The 19,226-nt window shown below is 38.8% G+C and overlaps 1 protein-coding gene across 1 annotated transcript in view; it reads right to left on the reverse strand.

Moving 5' to 3' along the window:
• CDH2 (cadherin 2) overlaps positions 1–19,226 on the reverse strand; it is a 117,435-nt gene that overhangs the window by 13,633 nt on the left and 84,576 nt on the right. Inside the window, exons 7-14 of the mRNA XM_049825493.1 lie at positions 18,952–19,124; positions 14,279–14,416; positions 13,731–13,916; positions 11,621–11,877; positions 10,072–10,214; positions 8,651–8,884; positions 8,096–8,329; positions 6,230–6,369 (exon numbers count right to left, since the gene is read on the reverse strand). Coding sequence (XP_049681450.1) covers positions 6,230–6,369; positions 8,096–8,329; positions 8,651–8,884; positions 10,072–10,214; positions 11,621–11,877; positions 13,731–13,916; positions 14,279–14,416; positions 18,952–19,124 — 1,505 coding nt within the window. The remainder of the gene's footprint in view (positions 1–6,229; positions 6,370–8,095; positions 8,330–8,650; positions 8,885–10,071; positions 10,215–11,620; positions 11,878–13,730; positions 13,917–14,278; positions 14,417–18,951; positions 19,125–19,226) is intronic.

Consider the following 19,226-nt stretch of genomic DNA (forward strand, 5'->3'; position numbering starts at 1 on the left):
GTTCCCATCTTCCAAGGTCTTTTAAAAACAAAGAAAAAGGAAGTGAAAACCAACCCCACTACATCTTACCATTCTAGCCCCAAACCCACCAAACATCACCCTAAAAAACTATGAGAAATTTGCACATAAAACACTGCCCGAGTTCTGTAAAATGCTCCAACCTGTGCTAAATCTTACATCTGCTGAAATAATGGGACTCCAAAAAAAGCAAAGCACGGAGAACTGACTAGATGTAGGCTGCAGGTGGGAGGCTAGTTAAAATGTCTGTGCTAACAGTTGCTCTCTATTTGCCACTCACTTTTTGATTACTTTCTGCGATACTGCTTTTCCCATTTGTTTTTATTATAGATGCATCTGGAGTATTACAAGTTAATAATTTTTAAGATAAACAAGATGCTACCTTATCTTCTTTAGTAATAAAAAAGGTGAAAGTTAAACTCCAGCTGCAGATAAAACACAGTAACAGGCATAGGTTCTAGATAGGATAAAATAAAACACAAAACAATTTTGTAATGGAATTATGGAAACGTTACTTTTTGTATGATGCGATAAAGATTCACCAAGGAACGACAGTAATTCCTCCACAGGAGTACTGCATGAGTCACTCATTCAAAAAATGAAGTTAATGTCTTAGTAAGCAAACACAATCCCCAAAATAACTACCTTCTAATTATAATATTGCATATTCCTAGGGATATCTTAGCAACAGTTATTTCATTCATTATGATTACAATTTATAAACATAAAATATGTTCAATCTTAATGCAATGCAAAATAAAGGTTAGAAAGTGAGAGTAAATGATCTGAATAGCACTTAGATAGGGTGGTGAAAATAAAATATCACCAAATGGATTTATAAAGTTCATAGAGTAGGTAAGGATCATTGTCATGTTTACAACAGAGATTATGATAAGATCCAGCACACAAGACCAATGTAACCTTAAGATTCAGGCATACAGAAAGTTACGACAATAGGAAAAAAAACCAAACAAAAAAATCCAAAGGATCACTCAATTCATTTTTATCAATAACACACAAATGCTCGAACTAAGCTACCCTTTCTATAAAGGAGCAATTTCTGCTTAGAATTTAGATCCTGCACACATAAAAAGAAACCACTATGTTTTTATTTTTAATGCTATTATCACCTCTAAAATAAATGCTATTATTTTCTTTCTCTATATAAACATATAATAGAACATGACAAAAAGCAAGCTATTGACTAATGTCTGAACACTCTTGTTAAGAAAAGGTCATGTAGGAAGGAATACACAGAATCCTTAGGAATAATAGTAAAATCATTGTTATAGAAGCTCTTGTGCTGAAGAGATCTGAGAGCAAAACTAAAAAACAGGTTCAAAACAGCTGATCTGTGATACTCTCAAAGCACATCATGCACTTGTTCAGGCAACTTGCTTCAACAGGACCATCTGCATGAGCAAGTACTACTAAAATTCAGAAAACACTAAAGAAATGGGCTCAAAGGAGATGAGAGGATCATCTTGTGCGATAAGATGTATACAGAAGGAATTAAATGGAAAAAAAAATATCACAGTTATCAGGTTGACATATGCTGCACGTATCCCAGTCGAGCCCCCACTGCCTCGATGTAAATCACACGAATGGTCTGAGATATGCAATGAAAATGAATTAGTGATGCTTATGGGTTGTGATCTGCTATGTGCGTGAACTATGCTGCAGACATGTGCTAAGTGCTTTAACACTAAGCCAACACGAGGTTCTGGTATTTAGAACTGACAATAGTGTTACAAGTTGAGAGCACACAGTGTCAGGGGACAATTTTTGTCATTTGTATCTCACACCTCCTGTCTGCTAAACAGCTACAAGCTCTAGATCATGTGGTCCGCTAATAATCAAGACAATCACTACCAGCTTCATAATTTGTACATAAACTAGGAACATCTATTTCAGAATATAGCAAACCGTAGTGCCTCCCATCCCCTACCCCAATTGCCGAGTTAAGGTTCAGATGCCACTAATAAAAAACACCTAAACAAAACAAACAACCTCCACCATACATCCCCCCTCCCCAAACCAGTCACCAAACCAGTCCCACTGACTTCTGTGGTATGATGCTGACTCGAAGCATCTCATGGCCCAGCTGCCATAAGTCAGGTAGCCAAATTGTTAAAACTAGCAAATATTAAACAAAATCCTGAGAAGAGTCCCAGACTTTCTATCTGGAATACTATCTGCCTCCTCTTCTTCCTCCCTTGTCCCCAACGTCTGCTAGTGATCTTTCCCAACAACCACAAAAAAAAGTTTCTGCCTGGAACAAAAGGAGTGCAGTAGTGCTTTCACAGCTAGTTTTTCTGCCTGTATTCCTGAGAAACAGAAGTTTAGGTGAAAAAAGCCCAGAACATCTCTGGTGTTAATGCTCTTCAGTGGGGAGCCGGCTGACTTCAGTTACAGCCCACAGCTCAAGAGCTTTTCTGGCTGAGGGAATTAAAAGCATTTTTCTCAGCTGCTGAGGAGATCACACGACCCTGTGTACATCATGTCAGGCTAGAGGAAGACTATGAATCATTCAAGAACCTCAATTTTCTTTACAAGCATTCAGTCTGTCAGAGTGAACAAAGCAGGCCAAGATGGCCTCATATGGGATTAACAGAAGAGCTTCACGATGGAGTACACTGCTCTTTTATGACAGACTTCACATCATAACTCCTTGGAAATGCTAGCACAGGAGAAAAAAAACCAAACCAAAACACCAAACCAAGCAGGAATTCCACCTTGTGGTTGACAGCTGCTACGACTCGGAGGAACTAGCTGGAATTTGGAACTCATCAAATTTGTTGCAGGAGACATTACTCTGATAGCATGTACAAACAGTTTGAAAGGAACATTCCAAGCATGCTTTAGGAGTTTCTGGGTCTGCCATGACAGCCAAGAAACCCAACTGCATAGCTTCCAAATAAATAAACCCTCTTAAATAAATAAATTACTCCAAGAGTGAAACCACAAGTCTAAAAGTAGTTTGGTTGAGGATGCAACGACTCCTAAAGTTCTGTCACTTATCTTCAAGTCCTACCCACCACATATCTTCAACTCACCTAAGCATCTGGGATAAACAAGAAAAATATGAGGCCACACACGGTAAGTCTTCAAGTATTCATCAAGAAAAGCAGGTGATTTTAAAAAAGCCTAAGTAATTGGCTTGCTATAAATAGAAATAATTAATTTTAGAAGGTACATTATAAAAATATCCGAAGCTTTTAAAATATTGTTTTGACTGAGATTCACATGAAGCTTTGAGCATTCCCTTCTATTTTGCTGCATGAGATGCACCCTGGGTTAGATGGTTCTGTGTTCTGAGTCACCTTGCGCACTGCCTTCTACCAAAGCTTCTTGTTCAATCAATCCTGATGGTTTTGGGGAGAGTGCTCCATAAAAAGTTAATATTGATGTAGAACATTTTCCTCTGTCCTTTTCTGATGACTTGTGGATGCAAGGTTAGCATGAAATAATTTTTCTTGATTTTAATAGAACAGTGGCAGTTTTACCCTATGAAACTTCCTTCTGAAAATAGATTTTTGATGGTAGTCTCATGCTTTTTTGGAACACTTTAACACTTACTTTGACAAAAATGCAAAGATCTTTATGGCCGCCATCTTTTGCCCACGATGTTCTGCACACAGCTTTGCTTGTACAGTATTTTGCTAAGCTATGGTGTGCAAAAATGAGATTACTACTTGTAGTGAACTTGTTGGGATGTTTCAAAAGCTTAGCATTCCAAGTTCTTAAATCTCACATGAAATGCATGCAAAAGCAAATAAACCCCAACCAAACATAATCCTACCTCTTTCCTCTGGGCACAAGAGGTGAGGGGGGCAAGGAGGGAACCAAGAACAAATGAACCAGGAAACTATTATCATCTAGTTAAACACGGGCAGAAATTAGATTTTACAAAACATCAAACCAAATTAAAGTAAAATAATCTCCCTGAAAAGCCAGACAGAGCTTACTTCTATCATCCACTGTAGATAGAAAATTAAGTGCCTACATGAAATGTTTGTGCTCTCTTATTCAGGCATTCTAGACAGGAACAGATTCCTAACTTTGGAGCTGTGGGAGAATCTACCCCCTTCTTGCCTACCCAGTGGTCTAAAACTCTTGCTACAGAAGTGGTTATAAAAGCTTGCTATACTTTGTATAAGCTTTTATTTTATTTTCCTGTAGTGTTTGTAATGTTTGGAGTGTATAAAAACCTTTTAGACCCTCAGACACTATGGTCTACTGCTCAATGAATCAGGAAAGGGACCGCTGTACCTGAAGTACGTGGCTGGCAGCTAAGATAATTAATTTGCAACAGTGGCCTTAAAATTTGTCTTAAGAAAGCAAGCAGGGGTTTTGTGGCTAAAAATCATTCAATTTTCTATAAAGCCCTTAAACCTCCCTGTGTCAAGGTGCTTCCTCTGCTCACTGTGAGAGGAAACGATCCTAATTTCACATTTCTTACCACTTTACTGCTACTCCACCCATTGACAGTTTTTCCTTTCATCGCGTGCACTATGCTCATTCACTGCTGGTGAAAGACTGCATTTATGGATGGTTTACATCCTGCTAATCTCTACGGCATTCACACAGTTTTACCTCCTGCCACAATACCCTGACTATACCTCTCACAAAGACAACACGTTCACTGCAGGGGAGCATAGTACAAGGTGGACAGACTTCAGCACCATTTTTAAACTATTATTTTACTCTCATTGTATGCTGTTACAACAATGGTTGAAGTTTCTGATCTGCAGCACAAACTCTCCCAACATTACTCTAGCATCACCTATGACTTCCCAATGAACAGTAGATACTCTGAGAATGTTACTGTCTCTGTCCTGAGAGTTGTGTGGACAATAATTAAAAATCAAAACCACATGAAAATTGCTCAACAGATCCTCCAGAGAATTGTGGGTGAACAAGAGCTGGGGATATGTGAACTAGAAAATCAGTTCTCACAGGACTGTCTTCTTCATGTCTTTTAAGCTTGTAAGTCTTTTGTGCAGTAACAGATGCACAAACAGGATGCAATTCTTGTACTCAAACTATCTGTGTACGAACAACTGGAATACATATGTAGACTCAAAAGTTGTCTTCAATTTATTTAGTAACATAAGCGATCTTCCAAAACTGCATAAACTGAAGTTTCCTATTGCTCAAGAAGAAAGTTATGTAGAAAAGCCAGGAAGTAAGAACAGTACTTGGGGAAATGCAGGAAAGCATAAAAATTATTAAAGAGAACACAAATTTCAGACAAACCAACAAATGAGCAGAGAGAAGCTATAAGTGTCTGTACCAGCGAAGGGAACCACTTTTCAGATAACTCACATGCCAAATGACTGTGACTGGGTATGTGTGGAAGAATTACACTTAATTTTTCAAGGCTTTTTACTGGAAAACTTCTTAGGCTCTATTATATGCGCTGTTCCCTTTGCAATTATTACACTTACTTATACCACTAATAACGTGCATAAATATACTGTTTGTCATGTTCATAAAGCACTTAATAAACCTCCTCTCAAGGAAGGAAATCACACTGCTTCGAAATTCACTAACTTGGAGAAAGAGGGGAAAAAGAAGCTATGCTTAGCATATACACATCACTCCTAGTCCTCTGACATATCAGCAGTGGTTCAACCAGAAGTGATGTGAGAGTAAATGCATATGGCACCTGCCTGGAAAGGTATCTGAATAAACATAGATGTGCCCTGACAGCTACTTGAAACATAAATACTTCCCAAAGTGAAATCCCCATAGTGGCCAATCTGTCAATAGCCAGCATTACTGTATATCTAGAAAGGCATTCACCTACCACCAAAAAAGGGTCATATTTGGAATAGAATATATTAGGCACTCTGCACTTCTGTACAACAGGATCCCAGACAAGGAATGGAGAAGGTTTACAGACTGCAATGAGAGTGGATGTTAATTTTCATATAAATATAACAGCCTTAGTCGGCATATGGTCGGAATGCCATGACTGTAAGTGGACAAGATACTGGTTTTACATCTCATCCAAAAGGCAAGCAATTGGTATTTCTGGAACTGCAAAAAACAACATGAGAAAGCAATGTTGTATTTCAGGTTTTTAAAACACTACTTCCTTCCTTAAAAAATTAGCTACCTATCATAACGTGTCAATGGGAACAAAATAGATGAAGTGCAGAGTGAAGTGCAAATCTATACCTAAAAAACTTTAATCATTCCTCACCTGATCTTCTTCTCCACCACCTTCTTCATCATATTTCAGAATGTTGTCCCTCACATCATCTTCGGGATCAATCAAGAGCTGCTTTGCCTGACGCTCTTTATCACGGCGTTTCATCCATACCACAAACATCAAAACTAAAACTACATTGCAAAAAGCAAAGATAAAAAAAAATCACATCTTTATTCTGAAGTACAGCCATGGAATATTGTACAAATTTAACACCAAGATTTAAAAAAAGAATAAAGCCAAGAAAGTTGGCTTTGACTGCTCTGGATGCGGTTCAGGTTTTTTGGGTTATTTTTAAATAAAAAATTTCATAGAAGGCAGCTTAAGCAAGAGATGTTTAAACTCAGGCTACTGTAGGCCATTTGATTTGGAAATCAATCATATATTCAAGATCATAAGCCACAAATCCATTCTGCATCTGCAAAATAATAAACTCATCATGAGAAGAAAGACCAAGCTTCATAAACCAGTGGACTCAGAAGGAAATCTCTCCAGTTGTGGCAAGAATTCTGAAAGATTACGTTATTTCCGTTTTTTTCTCCTATGTCCCAAGAATATATCACAATTTATATCGTTTAAGTAATTCTGCTGTTTCGACATCACCAAGCTTAGGCTATTTTGGCATATGGCTCAGCAGTCCATGAGAACAGACTACATTGTTGCCTAAGTTTAGATTTACGTTTAGAAGCAAGACAACGCAAGGTTTATGAAAATGCAGTGGCATTTAGAGCTATATATATTTTTAAACTCAACAATTTCAAGTTATACTGTTTGTTTACAGACTGAAGCTGTTAAAGAAAACTGGATGAGAAACAAAACAGAAGAAACGTGAGTAAATTAATTTCTCCTACAATAGCCATGTTTCCAATTACAACCATCTTCATGGAAAGAAATTCCAATGTATCTAGAATGTCAATATATGAAGAATATCTTTGATAGTTTCAATAAGGCTTTGTTAATTCAATACCTAACATTTTAAGAGTATCTTGTATCAAGAAAATAATTGTACTGTGCATCTGTACAGCCATGGGCTTAGCTAGGCTCAAATACTTTTTTTTTTAAATTTTTTTTTTTTTTTTTTTAGTTACTCCTTTTCATCATTTTATATGTTCTGGACTGGTGCACAGTATACTCTTAACAGGTTAATCCCTTACTTGTGTTCCACCACAATCAGAAATCAGTTAACCATGATGTGTAGAAGAGCTAGCATCTAATTTACTACACTGGACAGACACTTAGTCATGATGTTTAGTCATTTCCCTTATTGAATGCACTTGCCACAAAAATAAAATACTAGCACAGTTTTATGTAGTACTTAAACAAACATACACATCTCTGTTCCTGCATGGCTGCCTGCTTGTTGGGTCTCATATGAAGGGCTGTGATGTATTACTTTCCAAAATCATCAAATAGCCTACTTGCATTAGTCTGAAGCACAACAGCACTAACACCAGAGCACTCCTTAAAGGCACTGATACCTGCTGTGGGTGGTGTCAAATCACACTGTACCAGTAGCACAAGAGAGAAGAGATGTCTAGGGGCTAATCACATCTTCAACCTGGTCACTCACTGACGTAACATAGCAAGTGCCCATCGGCATAGATGGAGAATCTCTTTCACAAATGCACTGTGGGGCTTGACTGCCCTGCAAGGGCTAGTTAGGATCTGTCTCACAGACTTCTAATCCTTTACCATCAGAAAGCTTTCATACTTGTCCAAGACATTAAACTATGCAGCAACAATTCTTGGACTTGGGTCTTTAATCACTCCTCCATCTTTGTCAAGGTACATGGGTCTAAAACAAGATGTTACTTGCAAAACAAGAATAAAAGAGTTAGGGTAAGAGATCTATCTACTCACTGAGCAAGATGATGATACAAAGCAGAATTGCAATGATGGCACCAGTGCCCAGACCTGCGCCAACAATCCGGTCAACATCAGTACAGTCTCCGTTTATGTCACATTGGCAAACTTTCACTTTCAGCACAGAAGTGCTAGATGCATGTGGATTTCCAGAATCTGTAATTACTATGGGCACATCGTAGATACCAGCTTCCAGGAATCTGATCCTTAAAGAGAGCTGGGCATGATCACCTGTGTGTGAAAATAAGGCACTTGTTAACAAGTAATGTACTGCTCATGTGGGATTAAAACTGTATTGGCAAAAATAGCTCATCTTTGAGCTCTGCATTAACTTATTGTTAAACATGACACTCAGGATAACAGACTACTTTATTACTGTGAACACCTTTTCTCTCTTAAAGTTTCTTTTTCTTTGGGGAACTTACACTAACATGCTTTCCTATTCATACTAATCAAATTCATGTACGTTGCGAAATAACAACAAAGTAAAACACAGAAATGCATATGCGATAGTTTCTTTAAAATTATTAACATTTCTATAATGTTAGTTACCACTAATTCGAACAATGGTCCAATTCCTCTTAATACTAGCAGGTGTGTCAGGCAGCTCAAAGGCAAAAGGGCCTGCATTTGGATCTATGTCAGGGTCTACAGCAGTGATGTTAATAGCATTAGGCTGTAGTGTTTCACAAGTTGTGGCTTCTTTTGGGTTCACTTGGGGGGCGTTATCATTGATGTCCAGCAGGTATATCTGCAGTGTGCCAGTTCCGCTCATCGGGGGAATTCCTTCAAGAAAAGAAAATGGTATTGAGCCTGTTTCCAACTGCAAAGTTACTTAAATGAAACTATACTAACATTTTTCAATTGCCATGTACAAACGTTCACATCAGTTTTGGGATTCTGTCTATACCAAGCCAATCTAACACTGTCACTGCTCATGCTAACACTCAAATTCTTATGTAGTCTGTTCTGAGGAAAAAAACGCCCTGCTTGGCAAAATTCAGCAAGTAACTGCAGATGCATGGATCAGGGACCCAACCACTTTACTGACCAGACAGCCCGTTCTCCACATCAAATGCTTCAAAGAAAAAGGTGCAAAATTGGCATAGGTTATCCTCTAGAGAAATTATTTTGTAACTTTGAAGAGTTACGATCACCCTTTACCAGAAGTGTGCTATTTAAATTCTTTTTAATACTGACTTTCAGCACACTACTTCTAGATATTCTTGCTATCCATATCGAATGTGTGATGCTTCTGTAAACCTTGCTAAAGTCACACTTTTATATTAACATGTGGCACTGAATTTTTCAGTATAATTAGCAATGGCTCTTATTCCGCCTCCACCCCCCCCATAATCTTCCATTTAATATTTTTCTCCAGAACAGAGCCAAAAGGATAGAAATAGTTGATCTAGCTTTGTTATACTGTTACAGTTTGCAAAATGTTACCATTTGTCTTCTCTCCAAGGTAAATAGCCCCAGTGTTTCAGTTTTCCTCTCTAATGCAAGAAAGTTCCTAACCGCACCTGCCCATCTTTCTGGTATCAGCTATGAACAGTACAGCACTCCAGCCAAAATCAAAGGACTCATTTCTGAGCAGAGATTGTTACTTGTCATTAACAAACTGACAATGAAAAGACACTTTTTCCTCTGTACTGCTGTAGTCTGAATGTTGGAAAAATACCCCTCCCTTACCACATTACTCCTGATAAAGTCCACTCATGCTGTGCATTCACTCAGCCTACTGCACTCCTGTGCAGGTTTTTTCAGTTTTCTGTAAACTCAACTAATGTAACTAAGCCAGTGCCTTTCTCCAAACTCAGAGAATTATTTTTCAGCGCATTTCCTGAATAGCTGACACATAAGTTTGATACTAACACATCTATTCCAAGCACATTGCTCAGGTAAAATTGAATGCCATTCAACCACACAGAAGAAAGCTTTTTGAAAAAATACACAATGTTGATACCTACCATTATCTGAAGCAAGAAATGTTGCATTATACATATTGTTTTGCACATATATTGACTCTCTGTCCAAAACAGCTGTAGTAGTTATTTGTCCATTAACAGGGTCAATTTTCAGCCAGTTTGCAGGATCTGAAAGTTTTGAGTACCTGTGTATTTGACCACAAATTGTGTTATTTATCTGCCAACATAAATATTGACAACAAAGACAATATAAGTATTTTAATTTGTATTCTGAACACATTTTTGGAATTTGAAGACAATATTTCACAGATTTCCAATTACTAAGCCTTATCGCTAAAATTTTTGAAAATAAGTATTAAAACCAGTCCTACACTAAGATTCTTGAAGTGCCCTGCCATGTAATTTATCATGTAACTGGAGGAAATCATACAATTATCATAAACAACATAACATTCATACTCAGATTCAATTAAAATATTCATTAAGGATCCCTCTTGCTTGTTATATACGTACAGAGCTGTTCATATTAACTTTTCTCTTATCAGAGCACTAAGAGCAGTAGAGAGTTAACAATGGATAAAGACCATTAGAGCAGCACTAACTCGCATTATTCTAACGCTTCCAATATCACTTAATTTTTTAGAGGCCCTGGTTTTACTGCATGCTTATCATCTTAATTTGAAAGAGGAGTGTCTTTCAAAACCATCATTCTATGTGATAAATTTGCCCTTTGACATTAATCAAGTGCAAGCTATCTTAGGTCATTAAAAATGCATGTATCCGTAAGTCCTTACACTATCATGTCTGCAATGGCTCTGTCCAGACATGAGCAAAATATCAGCAACAACTAACCAAAATTAAGGGAAAATAAAATTGCAAGAACCTTGATTTTGGAAGGAAAGACAGGAAGCAAGTTCTGGAGTTTCTTTTATATGAGCTAAAAAAGCTGTTGGATGAGCTAGGAACCCGAGTCCTGGCCCAAGGCTAGTCACTGTGCCTTAGCTTTGCAGTCAATGACCATGTTTTAAACAAGGTATGAGAAAGCATGCTTTAAGATTTCCATGTTTTCTTCTCTCATAGTTTTAGACATTTGGCAAATTATGATCACAGCTATCAGTACAAGAGTTCACAGATGGACAACAGCAGCACTTTGCATTGCTGGAGAATAAATAAGAAGAAATCCCTTCAGATTTGGTCAAAAATCTGATGTGGTTTTGCTGCTGTGTCAGAATTACCGGTTAATTTAAACTGCAAGTGATCTTAGTTCACACAAGCACGTGTCTGCTCTGACTGAATTTGTTGGGATGCCATGTATACTTTAACACAGATGCATAATTTCATTCTACCTTGAAGGAGTGGGACTTGGCATTAGAAGATGAGCCAGTTTACAGATCTATGAATGCTGGTCGGGTCACCTTCTCTACAGCCAAAAATCTCTTTAGAGGTGCACAAAAGCCACAGGAGGCATTGATATAGCTGTGTGCTATGGTAAATGCAGTCATTTCATATGCAGCCTCTTTGCTCCCCACCCATTCTGTAACACGGATATTGCATTCCAACTGTTAGATAACTGCAAAATGTTTATATAGACCTTAGAGAGGTTTGCTGCATGTAACGATCTGGGTCCTGAGCAGTGAAAGTTGTCAACATGCTACCAGCAAGCAGCCCTTCTTCTTGACGTACAAGCTTAGGGTTTGGAACAAAATATGGGCTCTCATTCACATCAATGACCGTAATGGACACGGTTGCTGTTGACTGAGGAGGATGCTGAATCCCCTTAGCCAAAGGCACTTGATTTTCCGCAGCTACAGTAAGTACAAACATCCTGTTGGTCTCGAAGTCAATAGGCTGGGAAAAGCAAAGAGCAGAAAGCATTAACATTTACTCACAATAGCAATGGACACACACTAACATTTTTACTTTAAAGCACATTTTTAAACGTTACTTGTACTGCTCTTCTCAAAAATGAGCAGAGAGCCTGAAGAGAACCAATATATGTAACACCTCAACATGAGACTGGGTTAGGGTTTTGCTTAGCAGCAGCAGTTTTTAAGTCAGAACAGCTAGAAACCTGGTCATTCTTGGATTTAACTTACTCTGTCTGGTACTGCATTAGAGGTAACTGAGGAAACAAGTAAGTTTCATCAGAAAATGATGTAGAAACTCCTAGCTCTGTGCCAGGCACTCGCGTGAGCAGATGTGCCTCCTGCGGAGCTACTCTCCTGGGGAGAGAAACCTGCCTCTCTGTTATGAGGACAAAGGTTTCCTTCAAACAAAATCATGACCATACCTAGCCCCAAAAATCAGAGATTCCCATGCCCTTAATGTTTCAATAGAAAGAGTCTTTGTAATCCCAACTAATCCTACTTCTGGTATACCTACAGCTCCCATCTTCACAGTAGAGACAACCTTCAGTTTGGGGACTTCCTCACTGAGCCAGAAGCCCAACTTAAGGAGTAAAACCAGTTTGAGGCTAGAGTTCCTCTGTCGTGCTGCACAGGGGTAGGCCATTCCCTGAGACCTGATTCACCTTAGTACTATGCACTGTACTACTCACACTGATTCTAGACTTGAAGGAACCCTGTAGCTTACAGGGGCCGTTGGCACATGACAGTTAAGAAGTCAGTGACAAAAGACAATCCAATCTTCATTACAGGTTGACAGATCAACTCATTGCACTGCCAATAAAAAACGTAGGCACGTTTCCAACTCTTCCATGTCTTGGTGCTTAAAGGAGTGCTACAAAGCACAGACACTCACATAATTCTTGCTAGAGGAATGCAATGTAACAATTGGTTCCTCTGGGGAAGTGCAGTTATAAAACAGAGACAGTTCTTAAAAAAAACCCCAAACCCTAGTGTGAATTACCACTATAGCTGTACAAAAATTTTATCTTTTTGTCACCTAGATACTGAGAAGATTAAAAAAAAAAAAAAAAGAGGAAAAGAACGAAGAGGGGAAAAAAAAGAAGCAAGTGTTTTAATTTCTAAATGGGAACATTGGCATCTCACACTTGACTTCATAAGTGGATCAGCCAAAACCAGAACAGGCCAACTCAGAGATGAGACACTTATCAGAGGGCCATGAGGAAAGGTGGCTACTGCCTGGAAGGTTTAATTATAGAACCACATTGTTATTATCACTTGAAATAAGTCACCCCTCAACACAGAGCTATGTTGGCTAGAGAATGAAGACAGACAGGTTATTCCATAAAAGGTATTTAAATGAGGTTTTAAAAATAGCCAGTCTTTAAAAGCCTCTTGTAGAAGTAGCCTCCCACCTATCACTTTTTCCTCTCTGATTGTGCCTTGACTGCCTATATCTGTTCCTTAATGGGAACATGTTGACATAAAACCCACAGACAACAAGCATGACTACTAATGGATGCCAGGAGGTAGGAAGCTGTTCCTTTACACTAGCAACAAATACTAAACAAATGCTTTTTCACAGACAAATTCCTATCTTTTGGCAAATAAAGCTTCAAAATCTGTCACTTTCAACAACCTAGACTAATTTTTAAAACTGATCAGTTGGAATACTACTGACTGCATAAGCAAGGAAACACTCTACAAGATGGATGCCTAACTTCCACAAGACAGATGGTGCCCATCCATTTTACTTTCCAGGCTTGTGCGGGCCTCAGGAGTTCACATTTCCCCCCCCCGCCCCCGCAATGTTCTCTGACTTATTCCATCTCTTACCTTCACAACAGTCACCAGCCCATCGTTGCTATTGGGATCAGTCAGGATGGTAAATCGACCTGTTGGGTCTCCTCCGGTCATTCGGTACATCGCATTCCACGCAGGCGTGTGGGGCTGATCTTTATCTGTTACCGTCAGATTTGCTACGATCACATCCACCCTGTTTTCAGGTACTTCGCCGTAGAACTGCAAAAAAATCAAGAAAACATTTTACCTCGGCTGCAGAAGCACACAAGAGCCATGCCATACTGAACATTCATCAACATTAGGGAGCACATCTCTCTTCACCGGAGCTCTGACAATTTATCTAACAAAGTTTACCTGAGGCCACCCAGAAACCTGATGGTTTGATTCCCTTGTCAGCTTTTGCCTTTTGGCCTAAGCAGAATACCATATCTAAGGGATATATATTCTGCACATATTTCAATTCTGCCCGCCGGTACACTACTTAATAAGTCATAAATATTTACTGTCTGTGAATATAATGAGAAAAGTGGGGAATGGTTATAAACAAGCACATCTTTCAGTTCCTCCTACCCTGTACTTACAGTCATGGCGGTGAACTCTGGAGGATTGTCATTGACATCTGTCACAGTGATGACAGCAGTTGCTGTGTTTGAAAGACCATATGTTGGGTTTCCTTCCATGTCCGTAGCTTGAATTATTAATGTATATTGTTGTACTTTCTAAAACACAAAATGACATCAACGTAAGTTTTAGACAAAACTAACATTACCATAGGACAGCAGGTGTTCCCAAAATTGCACTTCGCTAAGCAACGGAGCCTATCACACTGTTTATTCTAGTTAGCATCACCTGAAATGACAGAAGCAAAGTTTGTGCCAGAGGAATACAGCACCAAGATGCATCTAGCTATACTGAAGTACTGCTCGATATTCTTTATCGGAGACAAGGACAGACTGTCTGCTTCCTACTCTTAAAAATCAAACCCACTTTATACAGTTAATGCTATTATCACAGATTTAACAACGCTTTTCAAATGCGGAAAAAAACCCAGAGTGCAATTCATACTAAAACAGGGTAAGTCCTCAAAAGCATTTAAGAGAACTGAGCCAAGGTAGGTTTGCTGGCCAAACAGCCACAACTGCCAAGGTTTTGTTTCAGCCAAGCCCAAGTATAAAACCGCTATTCCAACTTCTTGCAATCACCATGGAAACCGAAGATGTCAAGACTAACAGAGATGAGTAAGGGCACTGGGAGAAAGGGGGAGGGAACAACCGCACGGGCTATTTCCATAAACGTTAAGCGCCCCTGACGAAAATGGCCGCCACCACCCCCTCCCTGCCTGCCCCACTGCCGTCACTAACAGCCCTCCCCGCCAGGCTGGAGCCAGGCCAGGGCTCCCTCAGGCACAAGAAATGCCCAGCGGAGACCTGACCTCCAACTGGTTAGCTGTTTAAAACAAAGTTGACAAGGTTGTATTAAAAAAACATAAAATTAGAAAGATGGGGTTTTTGCGTGTAGAGTTGCTGAGAAGTTGACTTTAACTCGTTGATGGTTTCTACCATGAAATGCAAACACTGCGCATGCTTTTTTCATTTACCGGTTCAGTTCCCTAGCTCAGAGAGAGCAAGGTGTTATCATTCAGTTCTTTCCAAAAGAAACCACACAAACATAAGGAGTTGCTATTACTCTGAAATATCACTTTCATGAATGGTTTACTAACACTGGCAAAAACCTTCTGGCAAAATAAAAATACTTCAAGAAAAGCATATTTTTCTCCCACTTGGTACCTTATTTTCTCCCACTACTTAAAGACTGGGGTATATGACAGATTACTTTTCATGGAAGCAGTTTACAAAAGGGACTATGGATATCAATTAAAAAAAAAAAGCAAGGACAATTCCACTGATAATATCTAACTTTCATTCCAATTTTGGTCAGACACCGAGACAGACATTAGAGATTTAACTGTTATGCACACTTCCAAGCAGCAAATATGAGCCACTGAATAAAAAAAGTTTTTAAAATAACCTGTATGAATCTTTGTCTCCCACTGAAGATAATGTATGCTCATGTCCTCTTTCACAAAGGAAGCCTTACAACACACCCCAAATGTGTATTACTATATATGCATCCCACGGTTCTTTAAAAAAGCAAGACTAATACTATTTATATAGAAATGCAGTATAGGTGTTTAATAATGCATAAATATGTATACGAATTCTGGCTTGGAAAATATACTTGCAAAGTGACCTTCAGAAGGCTTAAATAAACATCCTAAAGGTTTCCTTCATGACATCAACAAGAGAAGCAGTCACAAGGGAATCGAAGAAATACTTTCACCACTTCCATCCAGGAAAAAAAATATACTTTACTTATTGTGAAGCAGTAAAATCTAGAGCAGTATTGAAGCAAATCTTGCAGCCAGATGACTCTACGTTATTGAAACAGCAGGTGCTTCTGATTCAGCTGGGTCTTAACACATTGATCCCAAGAAGCAAATTTCATTAAGAGAACTCCATTATTATTACACAGAGACTCAACTTCCGTACAATCTTCTTATTTAATTCCAGCAGAAGCAGCACACTAGAAACCTCCCCCACAAAGTGCCCCAAAAGACACGTATATGTGTTTTTGTTTGTTTGTTTTTCCCCCTTCCCAGCACTCACAGACAGAAGATCAACTGGTAGGAATGAAATTTCAGAAATCAACAAGCATACAACTTTCCAACCATGGGGAAATTGGGGGAGGTGGCTCTCCTCCTTTTACTGCGGGTTGAGAAGCAGCCAGGAATAAGCAGTGGAGCACGTGTCAGCAGCCCACATGGAGACTTTGCAGTAACACATCCGAAAATGAACTGGCAGCTTCAAGAAAGAATGCAGACCTCATCAGGACCCATCTTTCCACTTCAACACAGGCCAAATAAAAGAGCACTTCACTGAATTAACCTCACGTGAGGCAGGAATGTCAGCATGTAAATTTTAAGTATCCTGCCTGACTTCTTTGCCACCTCCAGCAGTAAGGCAGATGTTTTAATGCTGACGTGAATTCCACAGTAATAGCAGAAGAAATAAGAACAGCTGGATCTCATGAAACAGCATCTTTTGGGATCGCAAGTGAAAGATTTCTTCTGCCTTTAGCCGAATCCCCTTACCTAAGCAACTCTCCTCCTGTGCATGTTGGCACAGATAATGCATTGTGCATGTTAACCTAAAATACTAGCAGATGAGGAATGCCAGAGGAACAACTTTTTTTTGGTTTTTTTGGTTTTTTTTTTGTTGTTTTTTTTTTTTTTTTGGAATGCCTACAACATAAATACCTACTCCCATAAAAAAAGGGTCACATAATTTAAGAATTTAAAATTTTGTCTAGTATTTTATGAGCCTAATTAAAGCTTTACAAAACCAGTCAAGTCTTAGAGAAAAGGGCAGAATGGCAGAAGTGGGTAGCCCAGCTGAGGTTTGTGGACAACAAGGAACCTTGTGCAACAAGGCACTCTGCAGCCCACTGGCAGAAGACCTGCTAAACTCAGATCTGGCTTTCTAGACTCCTGGTCATTTTAATTTAATTGACTTCCACGAAATGACTGAGGAAATGAAGGAAGCAAAGCAGTGGCTTGGGAAGGAAACCATTTTATCTCATCTTAGTCTAATTTAATATTTGAATGATTTAACATTCATCATAAATATTCAATACGTGCAAGAAATGTTTATAAATACTCATTTGGGTATCAGTACAGTGATCCATCAGGAAAATTGATGGTAAATGACACTGCTTCTCCAACTGTTAATGCAAGGGTCTAAGATCCACAGACAGCAGGTTTCTTCCAAGTTAAATCACTCCGGTACAGCTAGTCACTAAGTAATAAAACTCAGAGTTATCGCTGTGTCCTTCTGAAAGTTCACCTGTCAAAGATGACCTGGGGATTTTAACAACAAGGGCAAAAGCTGCCCATCATTCTTTTAATTTAATATGGCAACACTGTAAAGTTCAGGGTTTTCCTTTCCTCTAATCCATCCTCTTCAAAACCAATTTAAATAGAATGAATGTTAATAAAACTTTAAAAATTAATTGCAATATCTAACAGCCTGTTTAGCTTTTCAAATCTTCTAATTGCCCCTTTCAAACTGAAATGCATCAGAATATTAATAACCAACCCAGAGCATCAGAAACTATTTTTGTTCTCCATTTTAAGTAAGTATAAGCAAACAGCTAAAAGCTGAACAGCAAATCCAGTTTAAAAAAACCTTCAGATTTGATGAGCTAAAATGAGGTTAGTAAAACAGAAGTTGAAACAAGATGCGTTGAAAAAAGATTTGTTTGGATTTTATAGTTTGTTTATAAAATAATGCTTATCTCTTGTGAAGTTTTCAAGTAGTTCAAAAGCACAGTTAGTCCACATGACAGATCTGGAGTTGGGAGGGAAATATTTTTATTCCCATCTCACAGATGGCTGAACCAGAGCAGTGGATCTGGCACCCTCCTTCTCCAATGGTGGGCACAGTGAAGAACTGTCTAGACAGAACAGGACTTGCCTAGCATGTAGCAGGGAATTACTGACAGCAAGAGATTTTTAATTTTTTTTATTTTTTTATTTTTAAAGATTTTTGAATGTGTGTCTAGGCCTTCAGACAAGCCTCTATCTATGCAGTTTCCCATACTGACTGGTTTATTTCTTAGAAATGTGCTTTTCAAATCTGTAATATTTTTCTTGGTTTATTTTAATAAGCAAAATTCTGATCAGGGAATTACTGCAAATTTAGCAACACAGCATCAAGAAGATTTCAAATATTTACCACCTCTCTGAATAGCAAGGAAGAGGACAGAGGGAGGACAGAAGCTCTCCTGGAGCTTCCAAAATAAATGAAACACATAGCCAATTCCATTTTCCATCTACTCTTTGCCTATGGAGCTCAGCAAAACGAAAGGGCTGGAGCTGAGGAACACCTCCCATCTCAGCACACAGGCTGAGCACTTGAGGTCCTCGTCTGCATGCATCGTTCTGCTTTAGTGTGTACCTGTTCTGTAAAAGCAGACAGGCTTTTGAGACAAGATCCTTTCCATGACCCCATGGAACCAAGAGTGACTACACGTACAGAACATGTGGGTCCAGTTTTCATCCTCATGCTAACTTCCTCTTTTCCAGGGAGAAAGTTCAGACCAGGAAGGGAGAGAAGTAGTTACAAGTTACTAGCAAAAAACATGCTTCTTCACGCTATTAAGTACAACAAGCCTATGGGATTACAGCCTGCCGTACCTCTCTGTCAAGCCCAGCTGCTACGGTGATAATGTCTCCAGTCTCGTTGTTGATTGTAAACATGTTTGGAGACGGGCTGCTCGGGGCCTGTGACAAGATTCTATATCTCAGCATCCCATTCTGTGCATTGGGATCATCAGCATCGATGGCAGTAACAGTCATCACGTAGGTTCCTAGCAGCAGGATAAATAATTGATGTTATATAAACAGTTTACTCAGATTACACAAGATCACTTACAAGCAATGCTCAAAGCATGTATTTCTTTTGGTAAACT

The sequence above is a fragment of the Accipiter gentilis genome, chromosome 2 (genome assembly GCF_929443795.1).
Source record: "Accipiter gentilis chromosome 2, bAccGen1.1, whole genome shotgun sequence".
NCBI lineage: Eukaryota > Metazoa > Chordata > Aves > Accipitriformes > Accipitridae > Astur > Astur gentilis.